General features: G+C 35.7%; 3 protein-coding genes across 10 annotated transcripts; 2 read left to right on the plus strand and 1 right to left on the minus strand.

Annotated features, from left to right (window-relative positions):
• Positions 1 to 8: 8 nt before the first annotated feature.
• LOC107219746 (mitoferrin-1) lies at positions 9 to 10,596 on the plus strand. 2 transcript variants are annotated; one of them, XM_046745926.1, is made up of 6 exons: positions 767 to 907; positions 978 to 1,156; positions 3,499 to 3,781; positions 4,041 to 4,265; positions 4,345 to 4,555; positions 6,102 to 10,596. In XM_046745926.1, the coding sequence occupies exons 3-6, from the start codon at positions 3,505 to 3,507 to the stop codon at positions 6,292 to 6,294; spliced, it is 906 nt and encodes a 301-aa protein (XP_046601882.1). In that variant the 5' UTR covers positions 767 to 907; positions 978 to 1,156; positions 3,499 to 3,504; the 3' UTR covers positions 6,295 to 10,596. The 2 variants fall into 2 exon arrangements, with proteins under 2 accessions (XP_015513560.1, XP_046601882.1); XM_015658074.2 differs by lacking the exon at positions 978 to 1,156 and having other exon boundaries at positions 9 to 907.
• LOC107219741 (dedicator of cytokinesis protein 1) lies at positions 7,471 to 27,978 on the minus strand. 7 transcript variants are annotated; one of them, XM_046745919.1, is made up of 23 exons: positions 27,815 to 27,978; positions 26,440 to 26,681; positions 25,577 to 26,322; positions 25,253 to 25,403; positions 24,928 to 25,098; positions 24,449 to 24,829; positions 24,141 to 24,356; positions 23,206 to 23,528; positions 22,492 to 22,840; positions 21,473 to 21,571; positions 20,978 to 21,168; positions 20,456 to 20,806; positions 19,914 to 20,190; positions 19,553 to 19,800; positions 18,547 to 18,678; positions 18,193 to 18,472; positions 17,875 to 18,098; positions 17,419 to 17,730; positions 16,991 to 17,300; positions 16,619 to 16,728; positions 15,920 to 16,045; positions 14,063 to 14,318; positions 7,471 to 13,587 (listed from the first exon to the last, which is right to left on the minus strand). In XM_046745919.1, exons 1-23 carry the CDS (start codon positions 27,855 to 27,857, stop codon positions 13,123 to 13,125), a joined length of 6,003 nt encoding a protein of 2,000 aa, XP_046601875.1. In that variant the 5' UTR covers positions 27,858 to 27,978; the 3' UTR covers positions 7,471 to 13,122. The 7 variants fall into 7 exon arrangements, with proteins under 7 accessions (XP_046601875.1, XP_015513555.2, XP_046601877.1 ...); XM_015658069.2 differs by having other exon boundaries at positions 25,253 to 25,406; XM_046745924.1 differs by lacking the exon at positions 7,471 to 13,587 and adding an exon at positions 14,831 to 14,860 and having other exon boundaries at positions 14,183 to 14,318; positions 25,253 to 25,406.
• LOC107219734 (protein ATP6V1FNB-like) lies at positions 10,933 to 12,564 on the plus strand. The gene is made up of 3 exons (XM_015658059.2): positions 10,933 to 11,202; positions 11,405 to 11,562; positions 11,655 to 12,564. The coding sequence occupies exons 1-3, from the start codon at positions 10,933 to 10,935 to the stop codon at positions 11,884 to 11,886; spliced, it is 660 nt and encodes a 219-aa protein (XP_015513545.2). The 3' UTR covers positions 11,887 to 12,564.
• Positions 27,979 to 27,996: the final 18 nt, after the last annotated feature.

A 27,996-nucleotide genomic window follows, 5' to 3' on the forward strand; every position in this document is an offset into this window, starting at 1 on the left:
TTGTTGAACAGAATTATTCGACAAGGTTCACTTCATTAACATATGTTTAATAATTTTTTTCATCGAACGATCGTAACTATATCTGTGATATGTGGATAACTTCATTCTACACAATTTGCCAACCCGTCCCCGACACCGACCACGTGGTGTCATTGGCTACATAATGGCGGTAGAGCGTTATGCTCGAAAATGAACTCTGCGCATGCGCGTATTCACGGAGAAATTCTAACCTAGCTAACATAGTATGCAGCTATAGGAACGCAGTTATCTTAATGAAATGCGAAAAGGTCACAGTATCCGAGGGTTCGAATATGTTTAATTCAATGTTAATTGACCGTTGCGATCCTAACCCGTCCGCGTCATTTTTCAACTAGCATAAAATACAGCGATTAAACCGTACCGAGGTGGGGGACTCGGGGCTTCTCCGTGGAAAGAGACCGTCTGGTTTTCACAACCACAACTAACCGTCTCATTTCTACACGACTAACGCGAGCGGCCGCATGGTGCATGTGCGGAGGAGGCCGAGCTCGCTTTAAAACCGAGCAAGTCGAAATTATCGGCGATAGGGGAAGTGATGAGGCTATCAAGCTCCTCGGATATTCGCCAATAAAGTGTGATCGTTGAGCGTAAGTGCAGTGACTGCAAATACCGAGTGATTTCTCTTCCTCTGACTCTGCCGTTGCCGCTGCTGCTTGCTCTTCTTACACCGTTACCAAACCGTCGAGCAGCGCGATTCGAGGACCGACCGTTTCTCGTTATTCAACCCCTAACCATTCGTCGCCGGTGAATAATGAATGTCGACGAATACGAAAGCCTGCCAACGGGTTCCGTCGCCGTCCACATGACAGCGGGTGCCCTCGCCGGCATTATGGAGCATTGCGTAATGTACCCGTTGGACAGCGTCAAGGTAAACGAATACGGCCTCTATCACATCCTCTCCAACCATCGATTCATTTATTTCTTTTAACTATATTCAGACAGCTAGGCGACTCCTGGATCTGGTCTTCTATCGTCTCGCATCCTCGATACGGCGTGACACTGCAAGGCCACCGAGCATCTCTTGATTTTCTGCTGTCTAATCGGGTCATTCGACAATTGGCCAAAGTGGGGAGAAAATTAATTTCTATTTCTACCATCGAGGAACTACGTCTAAAACGTACCAACTATTCCAAATCTATCGAGATCTCCTTCCGTTTCTCATTGTGCAGCAGTTTTCTTACATAATTACACATTTACTCATTTACTGTCGTGCCGAGAGACAACTAGTCCTCTCTCTCTCTCTCCACCCCCCCTTTCTCTCTCTCTCTCTGTCTGGCTTCTTCAGGCATTCCGTATATTCTATAAATAAACTCTTATTTCCAATTCAAGAGAGACACCTTGGCGTTATACACATCTTTGCACAGAGTCTTCGAGCAATTGTTACATGGGTTTCCGTGCTTCCGTTAAAATCGATAGTTTTCATAAGAATGACACATGGGTTAGTGTTCTGCTTTCGTGTTGACGGAAGTGTCGAAGCAATTGTATTTTCAACTGGACTTAGCCTTCCTCTTTGTAACTGGATACGTTGGCCAGCCTCGATTTCAGTAAATTCTAACAGATTGGATAACTGTGGTAAACAAACAATGCCACAATAAGCAGATTGAGATAGGAAATACAATCCTGCTAGGTATATCTTATCTTCTCTTTTCCCACCACACAAAAGGATGCTCCCCACTCTTTAATATCCACCAATTGTTTCACCACTCTTTTTACTGGCAAATATATTGTTCAACCTATGCAGATGTCCAATGAATATACCTAGGTCAAGTTCAATTGTCAGATGGTCGATCGTTGCATAATCTCACTTACTAAGTATCTTGATTCAGGCTTTGGAATTTACTACGCTATAATTGTTTGGATACCTCCACCTTCTACTCCCTTGCCGACTATCAATTAGTCAAAATGGGCTCTGCTTGACGCTATCTGATGTGTTACATAACCAACATGATCCAGTCTATTTTTGTCCTTTTTTTCTCCATTCAGCACTGAAACTATGATTAGAGTATTTTTACAGGATGTTATTCAATCAGGAGGATTATCAAAGTTATGCAATTAAGCCTGATGTTGTTGTCATTCAATTTTTGGCTGATACTTGAAATTTTTACATGTAATGTATATCTGTCATAACGTAACCAGCGGTGTTTCACAATCGTTTATTGGGTTACTTTGGTTATGTTCTATCTGTTTTCAATTAATATAAGAAATTTACGTCTTTTATTTAAATTGTCATTTATAAACATTAAGCAATTTCTGACTTTCGAGAAAAACAGAAATTTTGCTTTATAAACAACTTCCTTGCGCTCAACGGAGCTTCCTCAAGAACAGAATATTAAATTTACAATATGTTATTTCAATGTGACCCAGTTGCTGCGAAGTTTTGGGTTAATCATTAACACCATTTCAAGAGTTGACCCTTTCAGTGCATTTGACGTGTTATATACGTCAAGAAAAGAACCAATCATCAACTTGTGTAAAGCACACGTGCTGCGTCATTTCACTAAAAACACCATATTGAATCGTGATATTCATGAATTAGATATCATAATATGCATTTCGGTTATCATTCAGGTTCAACAACTGCTCAGCAAAAATTGAGGTTTCAAGTATCGATTTATTTCATAATTTGGAAATCTCCGAACGTCTGAAAACTTTCTGAACTTTCGGTCAGTAAAACAGCTACCCAAGTGGAAGTGAACGCTATTCTCTGGAGACCGATTACGCATTGATAATAATCGGACCGCTTTACCTTATACATTATTCATCAGAATAATACACAGTTGTTTTCGAATGATGAGTGTGACCTTTAAATCCTCGTTCATGCATAAATTGGTAAAAGTGAAAATATCAGAATCACATTACACAAATTTGTAGCAAATAGCTGCTTGAGAATCGTTTAGTTAGCTGCTGTTACATGCATTAAAAAATTTAATGGAAGCAAACAAGAGCTGGGGGATTCTATCAAACTCACAGATAGAACGCGCGATATCTTCACAATACTGCAAAAATAAACATTATCGGACTACGACTTGGAATACAACTCGACAGATTGTCTCTTGACGAGTGTTTTCTTATTGTTCAATTATCATACGTACGAATCTCAGCTCTCACGAATACCCGGCATCGTTTTTCAATACACAAAGCTTGATTCTGAGTATGTGTCACTTCCATCGCTTTACTGATCCCATACAAATTTTTCTGTGTACCAAGATATTTTTCTATCTATACAGGGAGGGCAGACGATATGTTTATTTTCCAGATGAGGTATATCGTAGTGTTTATCTACACAAGCGACATACATCACTTGTTGTTGCACGATTCATGTACACTTAGAAAATTGCTGTTTTATAATCCGATCACTTGGCGGACATTGACATGTTCATATTATAAGTGCACAATTTAGACGAGTATATTTGTCGAAAATAATTCAACTATTCTTGGAAAATTATCTGCCTCTTTCAGACAAGAATGCAAGCGTTAACACCCGGCCCAGGTGGAGGTGGCGGAGTTGGCGCGGTTCTAAGTAGAATGGTAAAACAGGAAGGACTTCTGAGGCCAATCAGAGGCATGGGAGCAGTTGTCGTGGGGGCAGGTCCTGCGCACGCCCTTTATTTTTCCTGTTACGAGTGGCTTAAAGATCACATGCTAGGACCGCGATTGCCTCCGCAATTCAATCATCTTGTTTACGGAGCCGCGGGTTGCGTAGCTACAGTTCTTCACGACGGAGTCATGAATCCGGCAGAAGGTAAATTGACGTAATAATAATCTTTCAATTGTCTGTTGCATAAATTTGCGCATAATTGGTATAGAGGGGTCTTCAATGTACTGTACATCTTATTCAGTTGTGAACAATTGCAATTTTCATTCAATGATGTGTCTGATGAAAGATAAAGAATTTAATTTCTTTTCAAACATTTTATTATTAACTAGAAATTAGAAGAAGAAGAAGAAAAGTCTTGTCGTAGTTTCAAAAAATGATAACAGTAAATCTGATAACATTACAGTGGTAAAACAGCGACTTCAAATGTACAACTCGCCCCATAGAAACGTGATCGAATGCTTACGGCATGTTTATAAAACTGAGGGAATTGGAGCTTTTTATCGAAGTTATACAACCCAGTTGGCAATGAACGTACCTTTCCAGAGTATTCACTTCATTGCTTACGAATATGCACAAGCTTGGACAAATCCCGATCACATCTATAATCCTGGAGCTCATATGATTTCAGGTAATGAGATGTTGCGTCGTAATTTCTACGATTCAAGAAAAATATAAAACACCGTCTCATAAGAATTACCTTACTTCAGGTGCTATGGCGGGTGCGATCGCAGCTGCAGCTACGACGCCGTTAGATGTATGTAAGACGTTATTGAACACGCAACAAGGTGGCGCTCAAGTTGAAGGAATGCGAGATGCATTCAGAACAGTTTACAAGTTTGGCGGGTTCCAAGGCTACTTCAGGGGTCTCAACGCTCGCGTACTTTATCAAATGCCAGCAACGGCTATTTGTTGGTCGACGTAAGAAAACTTGTCGTTTTTTTTACTCGTTACTTTAAGTTGTCGAAACTATGAATTGTCTTACATTTTTTTTTTTTAACCTTATCTTAATGTTGAGCGAATCAGATTATGATAATATATGCAATGAAAGTCATCGTATGTAAATGTCCACTTTGATCTATTGCTCTCTGTCTTTTCAATGTAAAATAACAGAACGTTGACCTGAAATCATGAATGCAAATATCTAGCACATTTTTTTTCATGATCTAGAGCAAAGAAAGAAAAAAATAGAGAACAGCATGTTCGAATCTGAGATAAACTATACCGAAAAGCAATTAACTCATATCGATCGGTTTAATAGTTTCATTGCGACACAGATCTATTCGGTATCTGGTCAGCGTATCTAGTCAATCAGGAAACGTGCAAAATCTTGAAATTTCAATTGTACATGCTTTACTTTTTTTTTACACACTGGAAATAAGACTTCAATGTCAATTCGCGATGGCAAGTGATATATTTTAATACAATTTGACGCTATCCGGTGTTGTTTTAATACTTATCAGTGCTTAACTCTTTTATTTGCGGCAGGTAAATTTGAATGCCGAGCTATATCTGCATTGCGTTCTGTAGTGCCATGACATTTTTTTTTTTTTTTTCACCTGAATTTCATCATATGTGACAAGAATTTGATGTAACTATAATACAGCCTGGATATTCAATGAGTCGCTGAATACGCATAGTTCCTCTGACTACATTACGAAAAGGAAGAGAAAAAAAAAAAAGACAACCGAAGAAGTATCGACTGGCATTATCACCTTTATGCCATCGCATTATTTTACACGCCTGGCTATATCATCGCACAGACTACCTGTTCTTAGAGCAATCACAATATTCTTATCTTCAACTGATAAATCAGTGTTTTTTTGTTATCTTGAATACTCGTTACGTCAGAGATGAGTACTCAAAGTTTTTTTCTAAAGTACCACTCGGAATAACATGAAAACTGAAAAAAAAAAAAAAAGCTAATGGTCGTAATAAAGTGTGGCAATCGGTGAGCCTGATATCGCCAACTATTTTAATTTGTTGTAATTACAAGTCATGCTGATAAATCCCACCTTTCATTCAGAGATCCTCGTATCTAAAATTTAAATCACAAGTTCTCCTGTCTGAGGAAAATAGATCGTCTTGTGTTTTTTTGTTGCTATTACTGAGATTTTACCAGAAAGCGGGGTTTTAAATTTCTCAGAAGAGTTATTGTTAGTAGCTTCGTCAATGAATTTACTGTCTCTTGCGGTTACGTTGAGTAAGAAATTCTGATATTTGTGTCCTACTTGAGTTCAAAGGTTGAATTCAATAATCGATGAATTTTAAATACAAACAACTAAGTGTGAAAAAAAATGTTATTTCTGTGACGCAGAATTTTTTTTCTATATTTCCACTCCTCGAGTCACATGGTAACACTATGGTAGAATCTCAGACGTGAATATACATGAATATTTTATATAATAGTCTCAATGTTACGCACCAATCGTGATTGATTTGTTAAAATTTTATATGAACGTTACAGGTACGAGTTTTTCAAGTACGTGCTGCATGGTAAGCAGGATGATGTTCAGAGTCTGTACGGCGAAGTGGAAAGTATGGAGAGTCAGACGCAATCGCACAGTTCGACCACAAGGCCCAGCAGTTTTCAAGGAGCGAGCGTATATTTCAATAATCAATCTCCCGGCCCAGTTTTGCTAGACGTGACTAGAAGTTAGGTATTCCTCCACAGATCGCACGTTGAAATTGAAACTTTTGTTGGAAAAGTTTAATTGCTGACTTTATACATTTCGAGAGTTTATTATTATCGATTTTAGAACGATATTTTGTTATTCCAACTGTTGATACGATATTATGTATTATGTACAATACGTGTTTAAGCAGAGGATAGAAAGCAAAACAGAGAGTCGAGTGCAGGTCACTGGCTCGACAAAACGGTATCTATCTGTTTTCCACTTAGTAATCGGCATGACTTTGGAGAGCACTTTTTATCACATTACCTATTTACCTAAAATACGACTCGTTAAATGCCAGACAAATGAAATTAGGAGAGAGATTTTAAAGTAATTAGATTTGTTTCTAAAAATTCAAGCTTCGTTAATAAAGGCTTGAAGTTGCTCTGGAGGTTCGTGACAGAAATTTAAACAAAAAATTTTTTAAGGCTACATTTGGAACAAAATATTTATTATTCTGTACAATATGATCAATGCTTTGAGACGTATCGTACCGCTTTTGCCAAGTGTATTTAGTTCTGATACTTTTAACATAGTCTTGGCACAAATGTCATACATGTAATGATTCGATAAAATTTGCTGCAAATGTAGCCTAATTGCGTGTACCCAGGAATAATCTATTTCAGTTTACAGTGCATTTAATAGTTAGAGACCCACTGTTAACGAAATAACGACTGAGAAGAATCATCTTAAGTATTTTTTTTTTCGTTTTTTTTTTTTTTTTTTTCTTCTTGACTTTTCTTTGCTTCATCGCATCAGTATTTACGGAATATGTGAGACATTTTATGACTGCGCGTGAGGTGCTTGTGTAAAAAAAATTTAAATTCCCTTCTCCGATATAAAATGTATTTGTGTGTCACATAACATGAGACTTCATTGACACAAATTTCGTAAATTGAATTAAACGGCCGCAGCAGTTACATACGCGTACCGAAGTATTAATGCGACTTTTTACATTAATTAAGAAAAATTTTTCCATCGATGTCTAAGATTTTTTCATCAGTCATAATTATGTAACGTGACTTATAGTTTTATGTAAATAAAAAGTTGCCGCAGTGCGCATCAATCATGATAATGTGGAAATTTTTTGCTAAACTATTATGCAAAATTAGTTTTAAGATCTGATGTTCAAACTTCATAATCGATTTTTTCCCTAGATAAAAAATTTTCTATGCAGTCGAAACCAATTGTTTTCGAAATGCAGAGTTGTGATCAAATAATTGAATTCTCGACATAGTGTAATTGAATTTCTACTTATTGTTAATAGAGAAAGAAGATTCATCGTATACTCCTCTCGCATATAAATAGTACAAATTTCCAATGAATATTCTCAACGAGCTGGGAAAGTTTGTATTTCTGTGATTTCTTAACACTTCATGTAAAAGATTTGTTTTTATCACAGAGCGAAATAACTGAAATGTAGAAATTAGAGGATAATCTGAGACATCGATTGAAAAATCTAGACTCATTGTCAATTTACATAGAAAGCCGCTGATATACCGTTGATACATGTGAATAAATTCAAAAGGTCTTGGGCACTACGATTATTGATTATTTAATTCTTGTAAATATTAGACACTATTCGTTGTACAGTATTATGATGTAAATTTTGTGAATGTTAGAAATATAAATAACTTAATTGCCTAATTACGAAGTATACTTAAGGTACACTGGCCTAACTTACAGTATACATTTATTTCCTTTGGAAATGTGGTAATTTATGTACTACTGCATTTCAGTACTGTATTAGATTCTTCCTGTTGTACAGTACTAATCCTCCCATCAAGCTTTGGATTAGCGCATAAGAAAATCGATAATAAAAAAGAAACAAATTTTGCAGGAGGGATCACAGATTTTGCTAATGAAGAAATTTCAACAACAATAAGTAGAATTTACCGATATGCATCGGGTATTAATGGCTGTTTTCCAGTTTGTAAGAACCGAATCCTATTTTTCGTTTAAACAGTTACGTTCCATGTTAACACGGCGATAAATTACGTACAGGGTATTCTGGTTCAATTTAATGCGCCATCAATCTCTACATTATATCATTTTTATTGGTCAGAGTATATTTTGTTACTTTAGTAAATTAGAACAGATTAATCGATCTCATTCTGAAGGACTGCGGATTGTGGTGCATGAAAAAAGCATCGATTTAACATTAAAAACCATCTTTTGAATTTCTTTAATCTTACGTATTTCAAAATTTTATTACCTGATTCATTTTCCCATACTGCTATAGAAGTTTGGAATAAAAAGCAAATTGTTACAAATATGAAAAATGGAAAGATTGATAGAAAGAAAAGTAGACGAATTTTAAACGTAAAGCATATATAACAACATCAAATACAAAGGTGAGATATTTTTGTTGTTGAACAGATTGCGTTGAGCTCGAATACTCTGCACTTTCCTTTGGTTTAAGAAATGTAAGTACCGATAAGTGTCAGACAGAAAACACAAGTATTTTCACGACTTGTTAATCACAAACGATGGTAGTCGATAAAATAATTTCGATAACTAACATCAGCTACACTAGTCAACCACATTCTATGAAATAATGGCATTCACCACAGATACATATTGCTTATATTTTTCCGTAACATCGTCTTATTTTATGTAGCGGTATACATAATTCTCAGCAACCTTGCATTTGGAATACAGCCTTGAGAGAAACTGTACAATAAAAAGTTTAGATTAAGAAATCAATTATGATGGGGAGCATGCAGTAATCAGAACTAAGCAAATAGATTTTACTGAAAGAATCAAGAGAGCTAATTTTAATGCCATTCTCAGCACAGATACGTAAGGAAATTAAATTTAAGGTATAATTTTCCACTTTCAACTATTTAGGGATGACTTTGGTCATTATTTTTTCAACACCAAACATCACTGACGAAGAATGTGTTACATTACGATTGGGTACGGTATGATTCTGACCCACTTGGTTATACGTTGCTCGTTTTAAACAGACTTAGATTCCGATACGATGAAAAAGTACTCGCAAAGAATAATATGTTTAACATGGTTTCACTGGCTCGGATACTGTATGATTCATCTAATTGAAACGAAAGCTTGGTTTATTTCAGTATTTTAATATTTACTATCATGTTGATACTAAGTCGATTCAGGACGTACGCTTTACCAAGTTTTGAACTGGAAATCACAAAAAGAGATAATGCACAATTCTTTTTTTTTTTTTTAGCGAATATCGTGATGGACGAAATATGACCCCGGAAATCAGAGCCTTTTTTTTTTTTTTTACTACAAAGAATTTCCCCAACGTTGCTTTCTATGGCTGTGATAACTGAGTCAAACACATATGATGTTGACTTTAAGAGGGAGTAATATCATGTGAAAGCTCACGCTTAATCAAGCCATATTTCGTTTCTTTTTTTTTTTTTTTTTTTTTTTTTTTGTAATAGGAGTAATAATATCTTTGACGGTAAATGATAAATACTAACTTGTATTAGGTAATTTATTTTTTCATTCTATATAGATTCCTCGTTATTCATTGCAATTCAAATTAGACCATTATAACATACATCCGTGAGTATGTTGAAATGGGTGACGAATTTTCATTCTACTTATCATGTAAATATAGGCATGCTCCCACTGATACTTTACCCTGTAAGAATGAGGACGAACTGATATTGTACCAGAATAATAAACAAGCATCATTCATTCACCGAAACGTGGAAAAGAGCAAAGTGCGGAGTGTAATAATAATGTAAATATTTAATATTATACGTATTAAAGAATGACTCAAGGAGAAATAAAACATCATGTTTTCTTTTTATACTTCTAATAATTATGAAAACAATGCGCTGGTGTATTGCTAAAGCCAAAAGATACTGCACGCATATTACAGCGTTCTGAAGAAGCAATTTGTATACGATTCTTAATTTTTATTTCTTCACTCCTCAAGTCTACACTTGTTTTCAATATTAGATAATTTTCCAACTTTGAAGTATCTAATTCAAAATAAATTATTACGTGTTTTTGTCTATATTAGACAAAATAGCAAACCAATATTCGTAAAGGTTTTTTTCATAATCTTTATAAAGATAATTTTTCAAGTATTCACTAAGCATTGCAAACATGACATGACATGAAATCAAAAAATAGTCGCACAATCGAATAAGGAAACGTTCCCACATTTTTTGACGTTCAGCATCTTTTGCAGTAAATGCAATGGTTTTTTTTTCTGCAAATTTTACATCTTAGTACTCCGTAATTGACAGTTTTAAGTAATAAATTGTGTATTTTTTTTTTTTATCTTATCAAGAGCTCGTTTAAAAAAAGTAGATATCAGAACTGAAATTGTAATCAAAGATCAAAAGGGGTTCATGATTCTACTTGACTAAATACATAAATACATTAATTAAACATTAGGTAAACTGCTGAACTTTGTTTTCGTTAATATTATTGACCTGTTTTAATCTGCGAACAGTTTTTATCCGTTACTATAATTACTCTGCAAAATGTGTGAACTTTATTCAGTCTTTGTGTCTCGTTTATTAAATTTAACCGATCAATGAGTTACCTGACAATGCAATGAAACGATGACATGAATTCAGATTCGAGTCATTAGAGTGTGATTTGTTTCTTAGTAATGTTTCGTCGATGTTGGTGAAATTTTTTAAAAGTAATATTTATAATAATATTCAATTCACAAAGATGGTTAAAAATTCAAGTGCATGCGACACGCGATGTCAGTTGTTATTCACTGAGGCAATAAACACAGAAAATTCATCCAGACTTAATTGGTTCAGGAAGAACCAACAACGGTTAATCGATAATTTAGGCAGCCAAAAGTTGGTCGGCAAAGCTAAGGCTCAAATAGCTGAACAGGAAGAGAAGCGTCGGAAACGCCTTGAGGCCGAACGTAACGAGGTGAATTGCCTTTGACATCTATTTTAATACCGGTTTTCTGAATATCAAATGAACTACCGTTAATAACAGTGAAATGAATGACAAAGTTCTATATTTTCTGGCTATCAATTTTCACTGGCGTTATTCATCATGTTTAATGAATAAATTATTGTAAAAATCTTGACTAGAAACTGTAAAGAATTGAAATTTTTTCCCAACTTAGAAACAGCAAAAGTTTACTGGACCTCCGAACTGGCGACCCGCCATTGATGGTGCATTGAATTTAGATTATATGAGACCTATAGAGCCCAGCGTATCGAACTTGTTATACGAAAAAGGAATGCCCAGTTATGAAGCGAGAAAGAATTATCTCAACGAGAGGTAACAGATATCGAAAGTACAGAATATTCGTAAAAAAAATACCGTTGTTAGCTGGCTTTGACCTTGTTTATTTGGTATTTAAAATTTTTCAGGTATGAAAAGATGTTGGAAGATCGTTATTACTATCTTTATGGTAGCAGCTGGGTTTACGGTTGGCGTTTTAAAGATTTCCCACCCGTGCAAGCTACAAAATTGGGTAAACGTCAAATAATTCAGGCTTCGTTTTACCGTCGAAACGCTTCGAGCTTGCAACGTGATCCAAATTGGTATAAAATTTGCCAAACTGGAAATCCAAAGAATTATAATGACGTTTTAACGTACTGATAAAATACTTTCAAACATAGGACTCGATCGGATAGATTGACATCCGCTAAAGGTATTGAATTAAATGAAAAATTCCGTTTATTTTATTAATGTCAATGATTCGTCAAGTTTATTGTTTATCGCGAAAATCATATTGATAATAATAATAATAATAATGCACGAGAACTAACAAGGCTAATAAAAATATAATAGAAATCTCTTAATTTATAAGTTCGCATTTCGCTACTTCGATACAGTCTTACTAATTGTGAAGATTTTCTTACCGACATGGTTAGCGTCTAAAGAAGTAATGTTTTTCTTTATAACAAATCAAAGTACGTTGATTGAACAAGTTTTAACAAACTTTTATTGGGTTGGCACAGAATATTCTAAAATCTAAGTCATCCCGCGTCGGTTTTTGTTTTTTGTTCGTTTGGCGAATAATAAAGCGATATGAACAAGTATTTAATGCAATAACTCTTTCTTTGCCGGCATCCGATAATTTTCTACTCAGCGAATGAATAAAGATTGATATGATTTTCCTTCGTTTTAACACAGTGTGTGACGTATGTACGTACGTATAAAATGTGACGCGTAATCGTGAACAGAGAAATGACTGACTTCGATATAAAAGTGTTAAAAGTGATAAAAATACTAATTGGTTGGTCCCTAACTGATAGTTTACATAAATACATTACATTGAGCTTAAAAAAATAAAATGGCACTATTCTTGTTTGTGATATCTTATTTTTGCGTGTTATTATTAAAAATTGCATATATATGCATGTATATATGTATATAAACATATATCTATGTAGACCTATGTGTATATGGTGATAAAATTTTGGTTATTCAACATTTATATGCATAATTTATGGACTAGTAGTTAAATTTCTTATTTTAAATGCTATTTGTGTAGTAACTTATAGTATTTATGCATATATATATGTAAATGTATATGTTTATGCATCTATGTTATAAGCTAGGGAAAACGTGATTTATTATCGATAGATCAGGTCAGTTTGGAACAGTTAAATAATTCTAAAATTATTCGCGATCTCTTTGGTATGATGATGAAATGGTAACCGCTTGACGAGTACGCTAAATTATTCTCAACTCTTTCGATCTTGATACGCTACAACGGTACCTTTTACTAATGTATAACTAATTTCCTTCAAACTAAATTCATAATTAAATTAAGGAATGCCAGAGGGATTCAAGATTTGAAAGCGTTAAGCATCTTTAGTCATACCGCTGTCACGCGGTTGACGAATCGTCGGTGGTACTGATGTCTGTGCTCATCATCGAAAGCACAACTGTTTGGATACTGTGCGCAGGCCGTTTAGGTTTAGGTGGCGGAGTGGGCGGAGTCGATTGATTAACAATTGGTTCCGGAGGCGCAGGAGGTTTGCATCTAATTCTTTGACTATTTTGCCGATTGGAATTGCTTGTGATTTCGGATTTGTTATTGTGTATAAGCGTGTCGTCGGGTAAATTGCAATAATCAGCCTCGCGTGTTTTTATTGGTAACGGTGGTGGAGGATCGTCCTCAGAAGCTGTACTGTCCGTAGTTCCCACACTGTCTCTGTTGCCTTTGCCTAATCCGCTAGGATCCAATCCATTGCTGGTGTTTCTTAGATACTGATGGGACTGGCCAGACCAGCGGTTACTCATTCTGCGTTCTTTTTCTACCTCAGATCTTAGCGGTCGTTTGGGTGTCAGCTGTAATACGTGCATATCCAATATTAGTCTAATGTCGACTGAAAATTAAACACCACAATGATTCATCGACTTGCTGCGTCTTCAGAATACATGGAAGAATACCTTCTGATAATAGCAAGTTTTTATGAACCACTAACAATAATTTTGTTCAAACATCTATCTCCAGACTTCTTGAGGATTGGTCCTGTAAAATTGTTTACCTTTTACAGTAGAGTTTGTGAATTTAAACTCCACGACGACTCTTTCAGTTCTGTTAAATTGTCCATTTAGAGTTCAATTGTTAAAAAATTCATATTTCACAGTATCGATCAAAGTAACTTGTTCAACTGAAGGAATTCAAGTAATTTTCTGACAAATCTTATTCATGTATATTACTTAATTACATCCAATTTTACAAGCCTTGTTACGCCAAGCCTGGCTTATATATTTGCCAATTATCGCTTTATTCCATATGTAAAGAATACTTGGAACTCACCTCTTGCCTCAGCTCAAAAACAGTTGTTATAGTTGATTGTGAATTGGAGGAAGGCAGACTCGTTGGAGGCGTCTGAGCTAGATCAGGCATCGTATACCATTGACTGGTTGGTTGATCGGTCTTGTGCGAGACGGCCGAATCACTCTTGCGGGAACTTCTTCGTTTCGTATCTTTTTTCTTGCTTAATCCAGAATTTGAATTAGCCAATGCTTTGAGCGATGCCGAGGATAAGATGTTGGAACGAATTGAGGTATTTCTGTGAATTTTCAAACAATCGAATTACTCGTCAAATATAAGATTGAAAAAATATTCAGTAGTGCATCAATTAAATTTCCAACATCAGCATTAACTTGTTACATGCAATCGGGTCTGTAAAATCGAAAGTCTTTGTTCAATTGATTCTTTTCAAGTCGTATGGCAGGCAGTCTGAATTTAATACGCTAGAATACATGATGATCTTAGAAAGCAGAAACGATAAAAACACATCTAAATGAGGTTCGTCATCAAATTTGCATAGAGCTCTTATCATTTGAATCAATATTTAATTTCAAACGACCGTTTCATTTAATCACGTGTTTTACATTTAGATCACCTAGTGGTTGCCAAACTTAAGTCTCAAGTTCCATAATCAGAATTTCATTGCGGAGTACAAGAGAGAAAAGAACGAATAGACAAGATTTTACCCAGTATTTGCTTCTAAATTGTTAATCAAAATGTTAATATGGATTTATGCCATCAATTAGCTGCATGCAATATGTTATTATTTACCGTAAAGAGTCTTAGTCGAGGCACTGAGCTCTGTTTTAGGAAAACAGGTAAAAATAATGTTTTATAGACATTTAAACATAATGGAATAATGATAACTGATTGCCAGTAATGCGAAATGCCGAATACATAAAACAGACAAAAAGAAGAAGAAAAGGTATTACAAATTATATGTTTGATAATATGAAAATAGATGTAACACAATCTCAGACGAATATTGGTGACATTAGAATGACGTGAATACCAATTTAGGTTAATTTGTTTAAAATTCTTTAAAATTCTAAAACAATTATTCAGTCCGATAATTTACTTGCGCAAAATGGCAAATAATTTTATTGTCTCTCGAAGCATTCACGCTTGTGCATATATATATACACATATATAACAACACATATTCATTTTTCAACTGAGCAAGTATTATATAACAATAATTGAGCAGCGGAAATTTCTCTTATGAAATATAAATATCAGCTTTTGGAATAGTATAAGAATGCAGTAGTTGCAATTGTTTAGATTTGATTAAAGTACAAAAAATCCGTCATGCTCGAAACTTCTTTACCCAAAGATATTGAATCTATTATTACGAAAAAATGTATTCCCACGTTTGATTGCAGTATACAGAAAGAAAGTATTGTTGATTAATGGTAAATTGATGTTGTAGGATAGACGAAAACTGAAAATGCACTTAAAAATATTAAGCTAGGTACGGAGGAAGGAAAGGAGAACGTTGTGCGTGATTTTATCTGGACCTTCAGCAACATTCCTGCAACCAGATTTCACCCAATTGATTTTACTTTGTAGTAATGAACCTTCAAGTGGTTAGTTTCAAGTTGTAAAGCATCAATTCATGTAAACGTATTATGATGTTTAACAATATATTCAACATTCCAGATGTCAGGAAAAAATTGAAAATTTAGAATAAGTTTAAACCATTGATTTGCTTGTAGAAATATTCAACCGAAACTAATTTTGTGATGCTTGTTGATGATTGCAAATAGGTTGAAGGATACGAATTATGTTCGTTGATTACTCTTCTAAAAAAATTTTCCTGACAGTGAAATTGGCAAATTTTATATTGTTAAAGGATTTTACCTTGTTAGACTGACGTTCGTGGTACCAGAGTTTGGTGAACTGTTGTTAAAATTGAACGATGTGAATGACTTGAGTGTTGGAACTTGTGATTTCGTAAGTGAACATACTCTGGAGCGAGTTCCGCCACTAAATTACAAAAGGTTTTTTATGACAAGGATATAAACATCTATTATCTAATAGTCTAGTAACAAATCTCATTTAGGTAAACGTTCACAGTACACTCTCCGTAAGTATTATAAATTTTTAATCTAGACAACTGCCTCTCGATATGCATGTTCACATATCCTAAAGCCAAGTTGATTGAGAGACTCGCTACCAAATACTACGCGAAAAACAATATCGATAAGTATTTGTTAATTCTCTGTTTCTTGAAATTTCCTCTTAAAGACCTGAGTTTGAAAAAACTCATTGAGAATGTACTGTATCACTAAACGACAATGTATTTGAACGGTTTTCAAACTTTTTTTTAACTCTATCATTGCAAGCAAAAATTCTTGTCCAGTAGTCGTAAAACTATCTGCGGTGTATGAAGGATCTGATGAAAAATACCTTGATAAAAAGGATATATAATAACATTTTAGCAGTGAGATTAGTGGATAACCCATAAACCATTGGTCAGTGATAACATTGAGGTCCAGAGTAAACAAAAAAATTGTAAGCTAGTGAATGGATTTGAAAAAAATATGCTTCGAAACTCACTCGTTGCTGACAACACTTGCTTCGGATAGTCGATGATTTTCTCCTTTCAAAGTTTGGTGTCTTCTCATTGTTACCGACTGAGTCATAGTCTCAATTTGGAGATCACATGTCTGTATAAAGAAACGGATGAATTGTTATCAAAAAAAAGTTCTCAAGAAGAATATATTGCAGCTCACTAAAATAAAAACTCTTCGATCAATACACACATCGGGTAATTGGGAAATGGCGTTTCTTAGATCATTCATAACGGTTTATAAATCAACAATGAATCCATTATTCATTACTCTCAGGTGAAGAATAGAATTACAATAGATGCATGTTACGGATGCCTGATAATCTGCTCTCCCACCATTAGCTATGAATTCAACTTACTCTCTTTCCATATTTTCCCTCAACGTGGGCGCGCATAGCTGAAAAACACTGGTCTAATTTCTGGTGGAAAGGTCCCAGTTCAGTTGGTGCCCTGGCCTTGTGTAATTCCAGACCTATGCCAAGTAAGGGAATTTGCTCGGCTATAAGACTCTCGAGTTTCAATAGCTCCGAACTATGATCGGCATGGGAATCCCTGTATTCGGGATTAAGAAAAGCCTTCTCGTAGTTGTCGACACCTCCCATCACCGCTGGATCTAGTACTCCGTTTAGTTTCATGCTTAGGGGATTCAGAGTTAAGGTACTATCGGCTCTGTAAATATCATTAAGGAAATTCTGAAGCATCGACTATTAAATTGTGTCAGACCTGAACTGACAAACGGAACTAAGTAGTTTTCAAATTTGCTATCAAACAAGTACGAGTAGCGTACCTATATTGAATAATGAGGTCCCTCAGATCCTTGTTTGTCGCTTCCATTGTTTCAATAGCGTTCTGCAACGGACTGACAAGGTATGTTTTACTCGAAGTTACTGGAAACCATCGTAATATTCCTGGCAGAGGATAGCTCGTCACTAGGACTGTCCTCTCGAGCCACAAAGAGGCAAATTCGTTAGCGTTATTCCCGCTATCCTTATCTTTGGCATCTTTTTCTGACGGTGTTGACGAAGATGTTATTGTAGAATTTCTTCTCGGAGCTGGTCTTGAGAATCGAAACCGCTGAACATTGTTTACTCGATGATGCCTAATGATCAGAATGAATTATTTATAAGATCGAGTCGCGTGCATGGATGGCCATGAAGATTTGAGTACCAATTCAAATTGAATAAATATTTCTACAAGTTTATCTAATTCAATAATCGTTAGGGTAAGTCAGTATTTGATTTACCTAAGAACCGCTTCAGCCGTTACTGGTTTTCCACTCAAACGATGCTTTTTTTCACTCATTAGAGGTTCAACTTTGTTTATCTGAACGTACTGACTAGCTGATTCGAGTATGTCGTCGCCGGGTGGTGATAATTTGTTCATTTGCTCGGCATTGGGCAGTTGATTCAAAATTCTACTACAAAAATCGCTGAGCCGTTCGTACTCCTTGCCACGGTAGACAAACACCTTGAAATAAATATTAATTAGGTAATGATGAAGTGAGATTCTTGTGCATTGAAGATTCAAACTTTAGAATTGGTAAAAATGATTCAATTATCACCTTGTTTTGTAAAAATGGAGGATGACCGCGTCCATAATAAGCTACTCTGAAGTATTCCGGCTCCGGTCTGAGCTGTTTTACAATGGAATCGTAGAAGCTTGCCATTCTCTTCAATAACACTGACATTTGGGAATAGTCAAATGTTTCTTCCTCGTATTGTTTTGCCAATTCTTTACAGACGTCAAGAGCACACTCCCACATTTTACCTTTGTCGAAATAGTCAATAATATCGTAATAGAGAGCTTCTTTCAATTCTCGATGCGTCTGGCGATTATCATACCTGTAATATTTGAAACACTAATGAATTTCTGCGATAAGATTCACAATTTCTTCGTAATCAGAGTGATTTATTACCTCTGAGAACGTAACAAAGGCGGCAGAGGTTGGTCACTCCAATCGAGTAACTGACTGTAGAGTTTCAGGGAATACGCAGCTTCTGTATAGTTGTCGCAGTCCAAATGTAATTCGCAAAGTTTATTCACGTACCTGGTAGTAATTTACAAAACAGAAACTATTCGTTAGACATTTGTATAAAGTTTAATCATAATTGTCATAGATTCTCGAATGGAAATTTTTAACTAATCCTTATCCTTAAGGGAAGTTTTACCAATCTCTTTACCAACAATTATAATTTATTTGGAACATTTATCAGTTAAAAATTACCGAGTCTAACTTCTACATAAAGCTAAATGTGTTCCACCCAAATTGTGTACTACATTGCCGTGAAAAAAGTTCATTTAAGTTTTGACTTTTGATACCTTTTTTTCGTTTATATGTAAGCATACAGATTAGAATAAAATGGACGAAATAGACGACATGACAAATTATTTATTGCAAAGGTGCATTGGAGTGTCTAGAAAAATTATTTTGCTTATTTTCCAACACATTTATCTCACCAATTGCTGATCCCTGTTCATCGATTGAAAAAAGAGAAGGCAAGTGTGCCATGATAATTTCTAATCCGTTTGAATTTTGAAATCAAGTGTGACCCGATTGATATGATTGCAAAATTAGTAGAAAACAAGGCAATGTGAATACTGTCTTATAATTCATATATAAACAGATGGAGGAATCTTTCGAATGGACGCCCAGTTTATTTCAATTGATCATATCAAGAAACCACGAACTTGATAATGTATTCATTGTCATCATCATCGGACACAACGCATATTACATTTCCACATATCCACAGAAGCAAATTCAGGTGAATAACTTGAAGGGAATAGATGTCTTTTTTTCTTTGCTCACCGGTGTACCGGATCAATCCCAACTTCGAATGACTTCGGATTCGAGAAGAATTGATTTGAGAGATTTAGTATATTAACAAGTTTTTGGAATCTGGATAGTGAAATTTACATACCTGATGTACATTTCCTTCCGGTTGATCTCAGAGTAAAAGTCTAAAAGGTTGACTGTACAAAGCATGCGATGTTCCTGAGATTCCGCATGAATGATATCTCTGTATTGCAACAGTCTTTCCATCAATCGAGCAACAATATCAACAAATCGCAAACCCATTTCGCGCATTGTCGAATGATCTTTGCAGAGAGCGGTCATCCTTTGTACCCAAAGTACACGAAACTGTTCGTCACCTCTACCACCTTCTACCTATATAATAATCCGCTAGTATTAGATATTAGTAAATTCCACAAGATGCATATACGAAATTCAAGTAAAAGTTGACTCGTGCATTTTTGGTTTCGAAATATCATATCACATACCAAAATATCTAATTTTGCAATCATCTCGTCTTCGTACTGCGAGAAATTTCCTTTTATATGCGCAGGATCACGTTTAGTATCTCCATAACCTTCGGTTATTCGGGAACTGTAAAATTCGCACTGCATCATGTCGAAAAATATTGGAATAGTAGCTATTCGTAATTCCGTTTCGGGAATCAACGTCATCTCTAATATTGCTCCAACCAACGAAGGAATAAATAGGATTTTGTGTTGTCCCAGGTTGAACCACATCGATCGAATTTCAAACGCTGTTTCCCTGTGTTAGGAAAAAGGAAAACATTTTTCATCAGGGTTAAACATCTAGAATTCAAATGTCTCAAATCTATTATAACATCCATTAATCATATGGAATTGTAATCAGAATGGATGAGCGCTGTTGAATGTTCTGAAGGTTCTTTTTCTTAATTAAAAGTAAACCATATGGTCAAATAAACATCTACTGATATTGTTTAATTTGAACAAGTTCCATTCAGAATTAAACAGTGTAGCGATTTTAGTAGTAATATTAGATAAATACATACCTGCGCATGTCTTTGTAACGTACAACTATACGATTGCGTTTTGTCGGACTGAATGTGTCCAGTTGAAGGGATGGTTGCGTAAGAAATGCAATCGCACAGTGAAAAAAGTTGGACCAAGCTTGTTGCTCAAAGTTCTTGAAGAAATAATCTCTTATTGTTTTCGAAAAAAATCGCAATGATTTCAGAATTATACTATTCTGAAGCATAATCATTTCGGACCAGTCGCTAGGAAATACACTTTTCGATACAAGATCTTTGAACACCAGTAAAATCTCCATGAGAAAATCCAGAAGATCGATCGGAGTCCCAAATTGATTGATGTAAATGTCGTAGTGATGTTCGGTCATTTGTCTGTAAACAAGAATAAAATGGTAAATTTGCAATAATACTTTTGCATCTTCGATGAAGACTTACGAAAATATAATGAAACAGCAATTTAAATATCTAAAATACGTGAAACTGAATCAGAGCATTTCCCATTTTAAATGCTAATTAGACGAAACTAGCTAAAAGCAGATCTACCTGAAAATGGCCAGCATCACGGATACCAAATTTCCCACGAGAGGATTTTCTCTGTCCATTGAAATGACCGTTTGAATGACAGTTCTCAACGCCGTCAACATTATTTCTTTCACATCGGAGACTGTCGAGCCTACGTCGCTTCTAAATGTCAACTCGAGAATGTCAGATAAGATCTTAACGCACAATTCCACCTGAAATCACCGAAATCTGTACCTCACATGCATCTGTTTACTCGGATCGTGACGAAAAGAATTTTCATTGTACTTAGAAGGTGGATGCTCAAGTGACTCGAAGTTAAACAGTGAGTTGAATTTCTGTACAAAATCAACGTTATTTCGGATATTACAAAATTCAAGCACGTTCATTCTTCTCACACAAGTTTTGATATGTGTAAAAAGGAACGTGATGCTATTATTCCGCACATATTGCATCGTCGAATAATAGTGCATTTTTTTTTGTTTCCAAGCTGAGCCACTCATGTACTTCATAAATTACCTCTTCCGAGTAGCCACGGTGCTGGTTGAGTCGATGTCTGTTCTCGCCGAGCAGCCTGGCTACCTTCGCCACGCTCTTTCCAGGCGTGCCTGACAGTCCCTTTACACGCCAATAACCAAACCCAAACCGAACACAGAAAATAAAACAACCCTGTGTTAGTCGATACTCGACAGTGGATGATACCAGTAATAATAAATAAATTAGTCGCGTTTCTAATAATAATTATTCACTCAAAAGGATTTAATTACGGATACATCTATCCGAATAGAGTCATGCCATAGGAATGGTTTGAACAATGTATTGAGAACGACAACATACTTGAAGAATTCAGAAAGTGCCACAAATCATGCTGCGTACTCTGATGGAAGTTATTCACACAAGATCTCCACCTTGGGTACATGCTGGTATGGTAGTGATTTCGTAACTGTTAACCAACAAGATCACTTTTAACAACAGATGTGAATAATGATGAATGTTAATCGGTATTAAGACAGATATTGTAGATACAATTGTGGTACAAGAGAATAGACGAGCATGGCAGTAGAAGATATCATAGAGAGCTGCGTGGCGAAAGGGTGTCAGGCTGCAGGGCAAGCACATTAAATGATTACAATATAATGATTACAAAATGCATGTAACTAATTAAATAAGCTATGTGAAAACGAAGAATTTGTGACAAGGGTACATGGAATTCATATTTTTATACATTGAGCGATCTAGCTCAACTCTGCAATTGAATCATTAAATTTATTTCATTCCTTAATACACAATCAGCGAAGCCGTTTGAGTTGAGCTAGAATGCCGAATGTTTGTACAAGACATAATTTTTATCAATTTCAGTTGCACCTTGTGTATTTGACGTGATTGTACGATGGCAGAAATTGACAGTTATATTATCGTCAAGTGATATATATTTTTCACATTCCATTAATAATTATTTGCTCGGATCATATATTTTCATGGCAGTGCTAATAGACGAGTGGTTCGATACGATGACGGTTAAATTCGCAAAATCTTACCTCTTCTTTCGCTTCTAAGAGACTTCTGACCAATATTGTAATAGTGGGCAGGAGTATTGCTCTGCATTCGGGACTCAAGAATAGCGGACTGTGAACTATGTCGTTCACCGTCATCATTTTTTGTTTCGTCAGTCTACCGGGTGGCAGGGTGACTAATAGATCAGTCAATATATTGCTGAGCTGCTTTTTATTGTAAACTTGGAGAATGTGTGGTATCGTGGTTGGTAAATACTTTAGACAAGCACCCTGGACCAAGAGTGTTCCATCAGTTTCGTGACTCATCAAATCGATTATTGATTTTAATAGTTCCGTCAATGACTGAGAAAATTCTTCTTCGTCTTGATTCAACCTTTGAGTGAAAAGGTGAGATATAATTTTATTAGTATGAAAACTTCTTGCATTCTTCAAAAAAGTAATTTGATTATAACAACATTTCAAATCGCGAGTGTCAATCTTTTGCACCGTTTAGCTCTGAACATAAAAACTCATTCGTCTATCGTCAAACTATATTTACATGGTAACGAAATGCGGCTGATCGTGAGCAGCACTATCGTTACGTGCGAACGAAAACTAAGTATCAAACAAAACAAAAAATACAACGAATTCTTATTAGAGGCCGGCTCTTAATGTCACAGGAAACTAGAATTCCTTATAGTTCCTTCTGGATTAGTGTTTTTTGGAAATTTAAATTACACAAATCATACTGATACTCACTCAGCGAATAAAAGTCGTGATTTAACAACAAATCTCAAACAGTATTGCAAGCTTTTCATAGTTTTAAGCAATAAATCTCGTTCTTGACCGTCATTATTAGTCGCACTATCTATGCGCTTGCGCAATACTGTGATTAACTTTTTGTAAGCTAAAGTTGCTGAGAAATTTTCAGAAATATACAAGTCGAGGACTGGTTGAAAGTGCTGGTACTTTCTGTCCGAAACCAGCCCAATGATATACAACAGGCATCCAAAAACCATGTCGTCGTACTCATCACTGTCCGAATTCCTCATTAAAATATTAAACAGCGCATCTAAAACATCCTGCAAGTAGAAGATTACTGTTGTTGTTTTAATGTTGTGTTGTTTTAAAATTTATTCAAATTTCTAACATGAGATGACGCATGAATCATCACGTGTATCATGTGCCACGTATGTGTGTAAGTTTCAAAGATCAATTCTCCTACTTGATGACGTAAATAGGCAAAATTGATTCATTCACGAATTCATCATTGATCAACAGTTTACCGAGAGGAAAAACGTAACTCAGGAATTGAATGAATGAGGTCATTCTAATGAGAAATATTTGAGTGCACAAGCACCTAAATACTCAAATACTTTGATACAAGAAAGACATATCAATATTTTCCTTGTTTATCTTTGAATACGCTATTTCTGTTGGCCATTCAAATATCAGTCAATCGCTAAGATAACGAATGTATTTTCATTAAAATTACGCTGTTTGAAGAAATATTAATGAAACGGAGCAGAGTGATCCATTTTGGAGTATTTTTTCACATGCTCGTGTAATTTTACACAGCAAAATAATAATGCGAAGATGGTACGAACGTGGCAGATTCAGGCACAGTTCAAGTTCGGAGAAAAACTGGAATTCAGAAGGAGTAGCAGAATTATACAAATGTTATAAAATGCTACCTGTAAGAACTTTACAACTTCTTCACCATCAACTTTCATCAAAGCGGTAAGAGACTCCTTCAAGTCTGTCTGCCGCGATGCCCACTTTAGTAAACCAAGTAGATCGACATTTTGCGTTAGTTTAGTGGAACAAACATTGGTTGAGATTGAGAAGTTATCCTTTGAACTAAGGGTGAACGGCCCTTGCGTCAGCTTCTTTTCGGCATTCAATTCTTCCTGGTGATTATATGGACATGAGGATTGATTTTTCAACATTTACTCATCGATAGAGGTAATTTTCGTCCCGTTTAGAATCTTCTAATTCTTACCAATTCTCCCTGCGTCGATGGTAATTTCAGATAAGTCGCATCCGTTTCTTCATACTTTTTATGGTCCAATTTATAGACTAGTAGCTCATGCTTAATGTCTTGCAGAGTAGTGCCGTTGCGCTGCATCAGTTTTACATAACTCAGAGCAAACGGCTTTTCTGACCTGTCTTTTGCTTCGTTCGAACTACGATGTTTGAAGGTAAACTTCAAGTGAGCGTGTCTGAATTCATCTATGGGTACAGCGATTTTAAACGTTTCAAACCACTTTGGCTTGTCTTCGTGATAGTAGATTACGCTACGATACTCGTCAATGCCTGGGGCTCCTCCTCCCAAAGTCATCACACCAGGTATGGCTACACCTCGTTCGTTACAGACTTTTATCTAAAGAAATAGGAAGTTTCAAGTATCCTGTCTTTTGCCAAAATTTTGTAAATTGTTAATCTGAACTTTTTTCCACAAAAAAACTTCTCCACACTAACCGTTACTTCCACATTTTTGTCAGTAGATTTGGATCCTTTACTGAATTCGCCTGAATTCAAAGTAAGATATAAATCATTCCTGACGTCACCCGGCAAAATAACTTCTGGAAATCCCATTTTACGAGCAATTGCCACGTTTCCAAGTACCAAGTGTGGATTTTCTTCACGCACCTGTAATAATTGGCAAACATAATGTCATTATGGTACATCGTCGCTAGATTCTAAAGACTTTACAAGTAGGTTTTACATTGTTTTTGATATTTTAATGTTTCTGCCGATATTATAAATTATAAAATGATCCCTCTATGCGTAAAAGTTTGCGTACCTGCTTAGTGTCACCTCTCAAAAGTTTTATGCTAACCCAAAGGCCCTGACCGCCTACAGCATTTGAGCTGTTGCCGTTGCCCTTCTGACTGTTCGTATCTTTCTGCCCAAGAATTTTTCGTAATGTACCATCTAGACTCTCTTTCTCACAGCATCTGAAACCAAACAAGAAGAAGCCAACAAAACTTTCTTATCTTTGGAAAACAGAATACAATCGACAGTATTCAGGTTGTATGAATGTGTGATTTAGTTGCCTGCATTATTAAACGGCAGGTATCTGAGAAACTCGAGGTGTCCCATTTGCAGAGGAATAACATTAACTTACTGCAAAAAGGGGATGAAGTGATGCGTTTCCACATCGCCTTCTAGCTTTCCAGCAATGAATAAAGTAACATCCATTGCGGCAACGCCGAAAGGCCGTCTCATGTTTTCAGAGCTCCTTTGCTTTTGATTTTGCTGTAATATGCTGGATCTTCGATGATCTATTTCCTTGGCATACATACTTCCCACGCGAACAGCATAGCAAACCAGGTAAACCTTTTCTCTTGACAAATCACGAGATCCTAGATCGGTGAAAAGCACTCTTAGATTGTGCAATTGATCGATATCTCGTGCCAATCCTTCACGGCTCCAACAAACCACGTAATTTTCTGTTATCGCCTTCATGTCTTTGCCGTCGTAAAGCGTCAAAAGTAGTTCTACATCCTCTGCCATTTTGCAGACAAAATTTCTAACGCTTACAAAAAATATGTGCGAGTACACAGGCAACTGAGACTTCACTGGTTTCTTTTTCAGACTTATTGTCGCCTTTCTTATTCTTTCAGTGGCCGTTTCATGGTGGTAATAAAGTTGGATAGTGCTGGTTTGTTCCGGATTTAAAACGTTTCCATGTTCGTCACGAACGACCATATCCAAGCCCAGCAGCTGGTTTCCTGTGTCTATTTTTGCAGTTGCCAACCTCTTCATGTCTTTTAACTCATCTACAGTTAAAGTGGCGCTCAGGATTTTACTTCTGTATCCAATCAATTCAAGAATCTGCTCTTGTATTGTACGAAAGTGCGGCGAGTGTGTCTGGAAATAGATATAGAAGAATTATCGTCAAGTATTAATAGAAATATTCCTTGTCTTTATATAAAATTAATGCAGTTTGCGAAATTCCACATTACTATATGGCTGTTCAATACTAACGACGTATAGATGCTTCCAGTGATGTCCCCATTCGCGAAGTACGCTGGTAATTTCGTGCGTGAGTGCCTCCGTGCTGCTAGATATTTTTGATGTGTGCACATAGGACTTTGGAAAGATTCCGCTATTTCCTTTGTATTTACTACAGCCGTAAAACCATTCGTCACACTCTTGTAACATTTGAACTACTTCGCCAACCGTCAGCCGCAACCGGTACGGTCCATCTTCATCAAAATTATGGATAGCTGAAAGTATATAGTAATTATCATACCATCATGTTGAACATTGTATTTAATATTTAGATCGAGTAATTAAAAAATTTGTAGGAAAGAATTTCTGGTGCTCTGTAATAACTTAAAATGAGTAAATATGATAAATTTTATCTATCGGTTAAAATTATTTGTGAACAGTCGTAAAACAGAGAATCGAAAGTATTGACAAGCATTTCCTAATTCATAAAAATTCATACTTGAGAAATCAATCATCTGCATTCACTCAATAAAAGATTCAAGCGATGTGACTTGAAAAATTTTAAAAGAACGCAAGTTTGATGATTTTGATCAATAAATGCTCAACGAATCAACGGGGACTGAAATTTCATTTTTTTGTACAAAATTTGTACACACATATGTGAGTAAGTTGAGAAAATATTAATCTTAACGCAGAGAGAAATTTCAGTCTTTAGGATCTTAGGATCGACAATAAGTGCATTGAGATAAATCGCTCAAGGTGCATTCGTTAAGTGAAAATTTGATTCGATTCGTCGGTCATCTATTTTGTTTAAGGGGTCCGATGAAAAGGACGCGGAATGCAATTTATTATTAGTGCGATTGGTAAATATTAATAATTAGGTACTAAAGTACAATTCCGCATATGAATACGCAAAGTACATAGATGTTTACTTAGGTGTAAGTTATTATTATTCATAATATTTTTTTTATAAACAAGCATTGCACGTGTTGACAGACGAATAAAGGCGAGCATTATCAATATGAATTAGTCTAATGTCGACGTTGGTCGAAATTTGCGACGTTGTATAAACGATAAAAACCTCAAGTGGGGAAACTGATTGTAGTAAAGTTTCATAATCAGATGACAGACGAAATGTAGTTCCACGTCCATAGGACGGCCGATAGAATTTCAATGAATACGTGCGAGTTCGTTAAGATTAATAATGAACAAAAAGAAATTTTTTAAAAACAAAAGAAACACGATTCGACTCATGTGCGAGGCTAAATATGCGAATAAAAATTCATTCATTCATTCCATCGTACTGGGCACCTCCCAGGATACGAAAGCTTTTCCCAGCAAAGTACAGGCTAAACAGTCATTTTCTATATGTATGATAAATTAAGGTGAATAAGAATTGAAACAGTACCAATTCCCTGCAGATCCTTGACTTTTCTCCATATTGACGTCATTTTAAAATATACACCTTACACATTTATGTACACTAGTTACATCCTAAGTAATTAACATGAACGGGGGGGAGAAAAAAAGAAATAAGGTGCGAACTGAGATGTTGTTATTTTATCGCAATATCTAACACAACTGTACCCC

The sequence above is a fragment of the Neodiprion lecontei genome, chromosome 7 (genome assembly GCF_021901455.1).
Source record: "Neodiprion lecontei isolate iyNeoLeco1 chromosome 7, iyNeoLeco1.1, whole genome shotgun sequence".
In the NCBI taxonomy this organism is placed as follows: Eukaryota; Metazoa; Arthropoda; class Insecta; order Hymenoptera; family Diprionidae; genus Neodiprion; species Neodiprion lecontei.

Bases quoted from the DNA above. Each gene is read 5' to 3' on its own strand.
- LOC107219746 (XM_015658074.2), top strand. From the start codon at position 791: ATGAATGTCGACGAATACGAAAGCCTGCCAACGGGTTCCGTCGCCGTC. The intron at 3,782-4,040 runs GTAAATTGACGT...ATAACATTACAG, and splicing joins AGTCATGAATCCGGCAGAAG to TGGTAAAACAGCGACTTCAA. The intron at 4,556-6,101 runs GTAAGAAAACTT...TGAACGTTACAG, and splicing joins ACGGCTATTTGTTGGTCGAC to GTACGAGTTTTTCAAGTACG.
- LOC107219741 (XM_015658069.2), bottom strand. From the start codon at position 27,857: ATGACGTCAATATGGAGAAAAGTCAAGGATCTGCAGGGAATTG. The intron at 18,099-18,192 runs GTGATAATTGAA...ATTTATTTCAAG, and splicing joins CTCCATTTTTACAAAACAAG to GTGTTTGTCTACCGTGGCAA. The intron at 17,731-17,874 runs GTAAATCAAATA...TCTGATCATTAG, and splicing joins ACGGCTGAAGCGGTTCTTAG to GCATCATCGAGTAAACAATG.
- LOC107219734 (XM_015658059.2), top strand. From the start codon at position 10,933: ATGTTGGTGAAATTTTTTAAAAGTAATATTTATAATAATATTCAATTC. The intron at 11,203-11,404 runs GTGAATTGCCTT...TTCCCAACTTAG, and splicing joins TTGAGGCCGAACGTAACGAG to AAACAGCAAAAGTTTACTGG. The intron at 11,563-11,654 runs GTAACAGATATC...AAAATTTTTCAG, and splicing joins AAGAATTATCTCAACGAGAG to GTATGAAAAGATGTTGGAAG.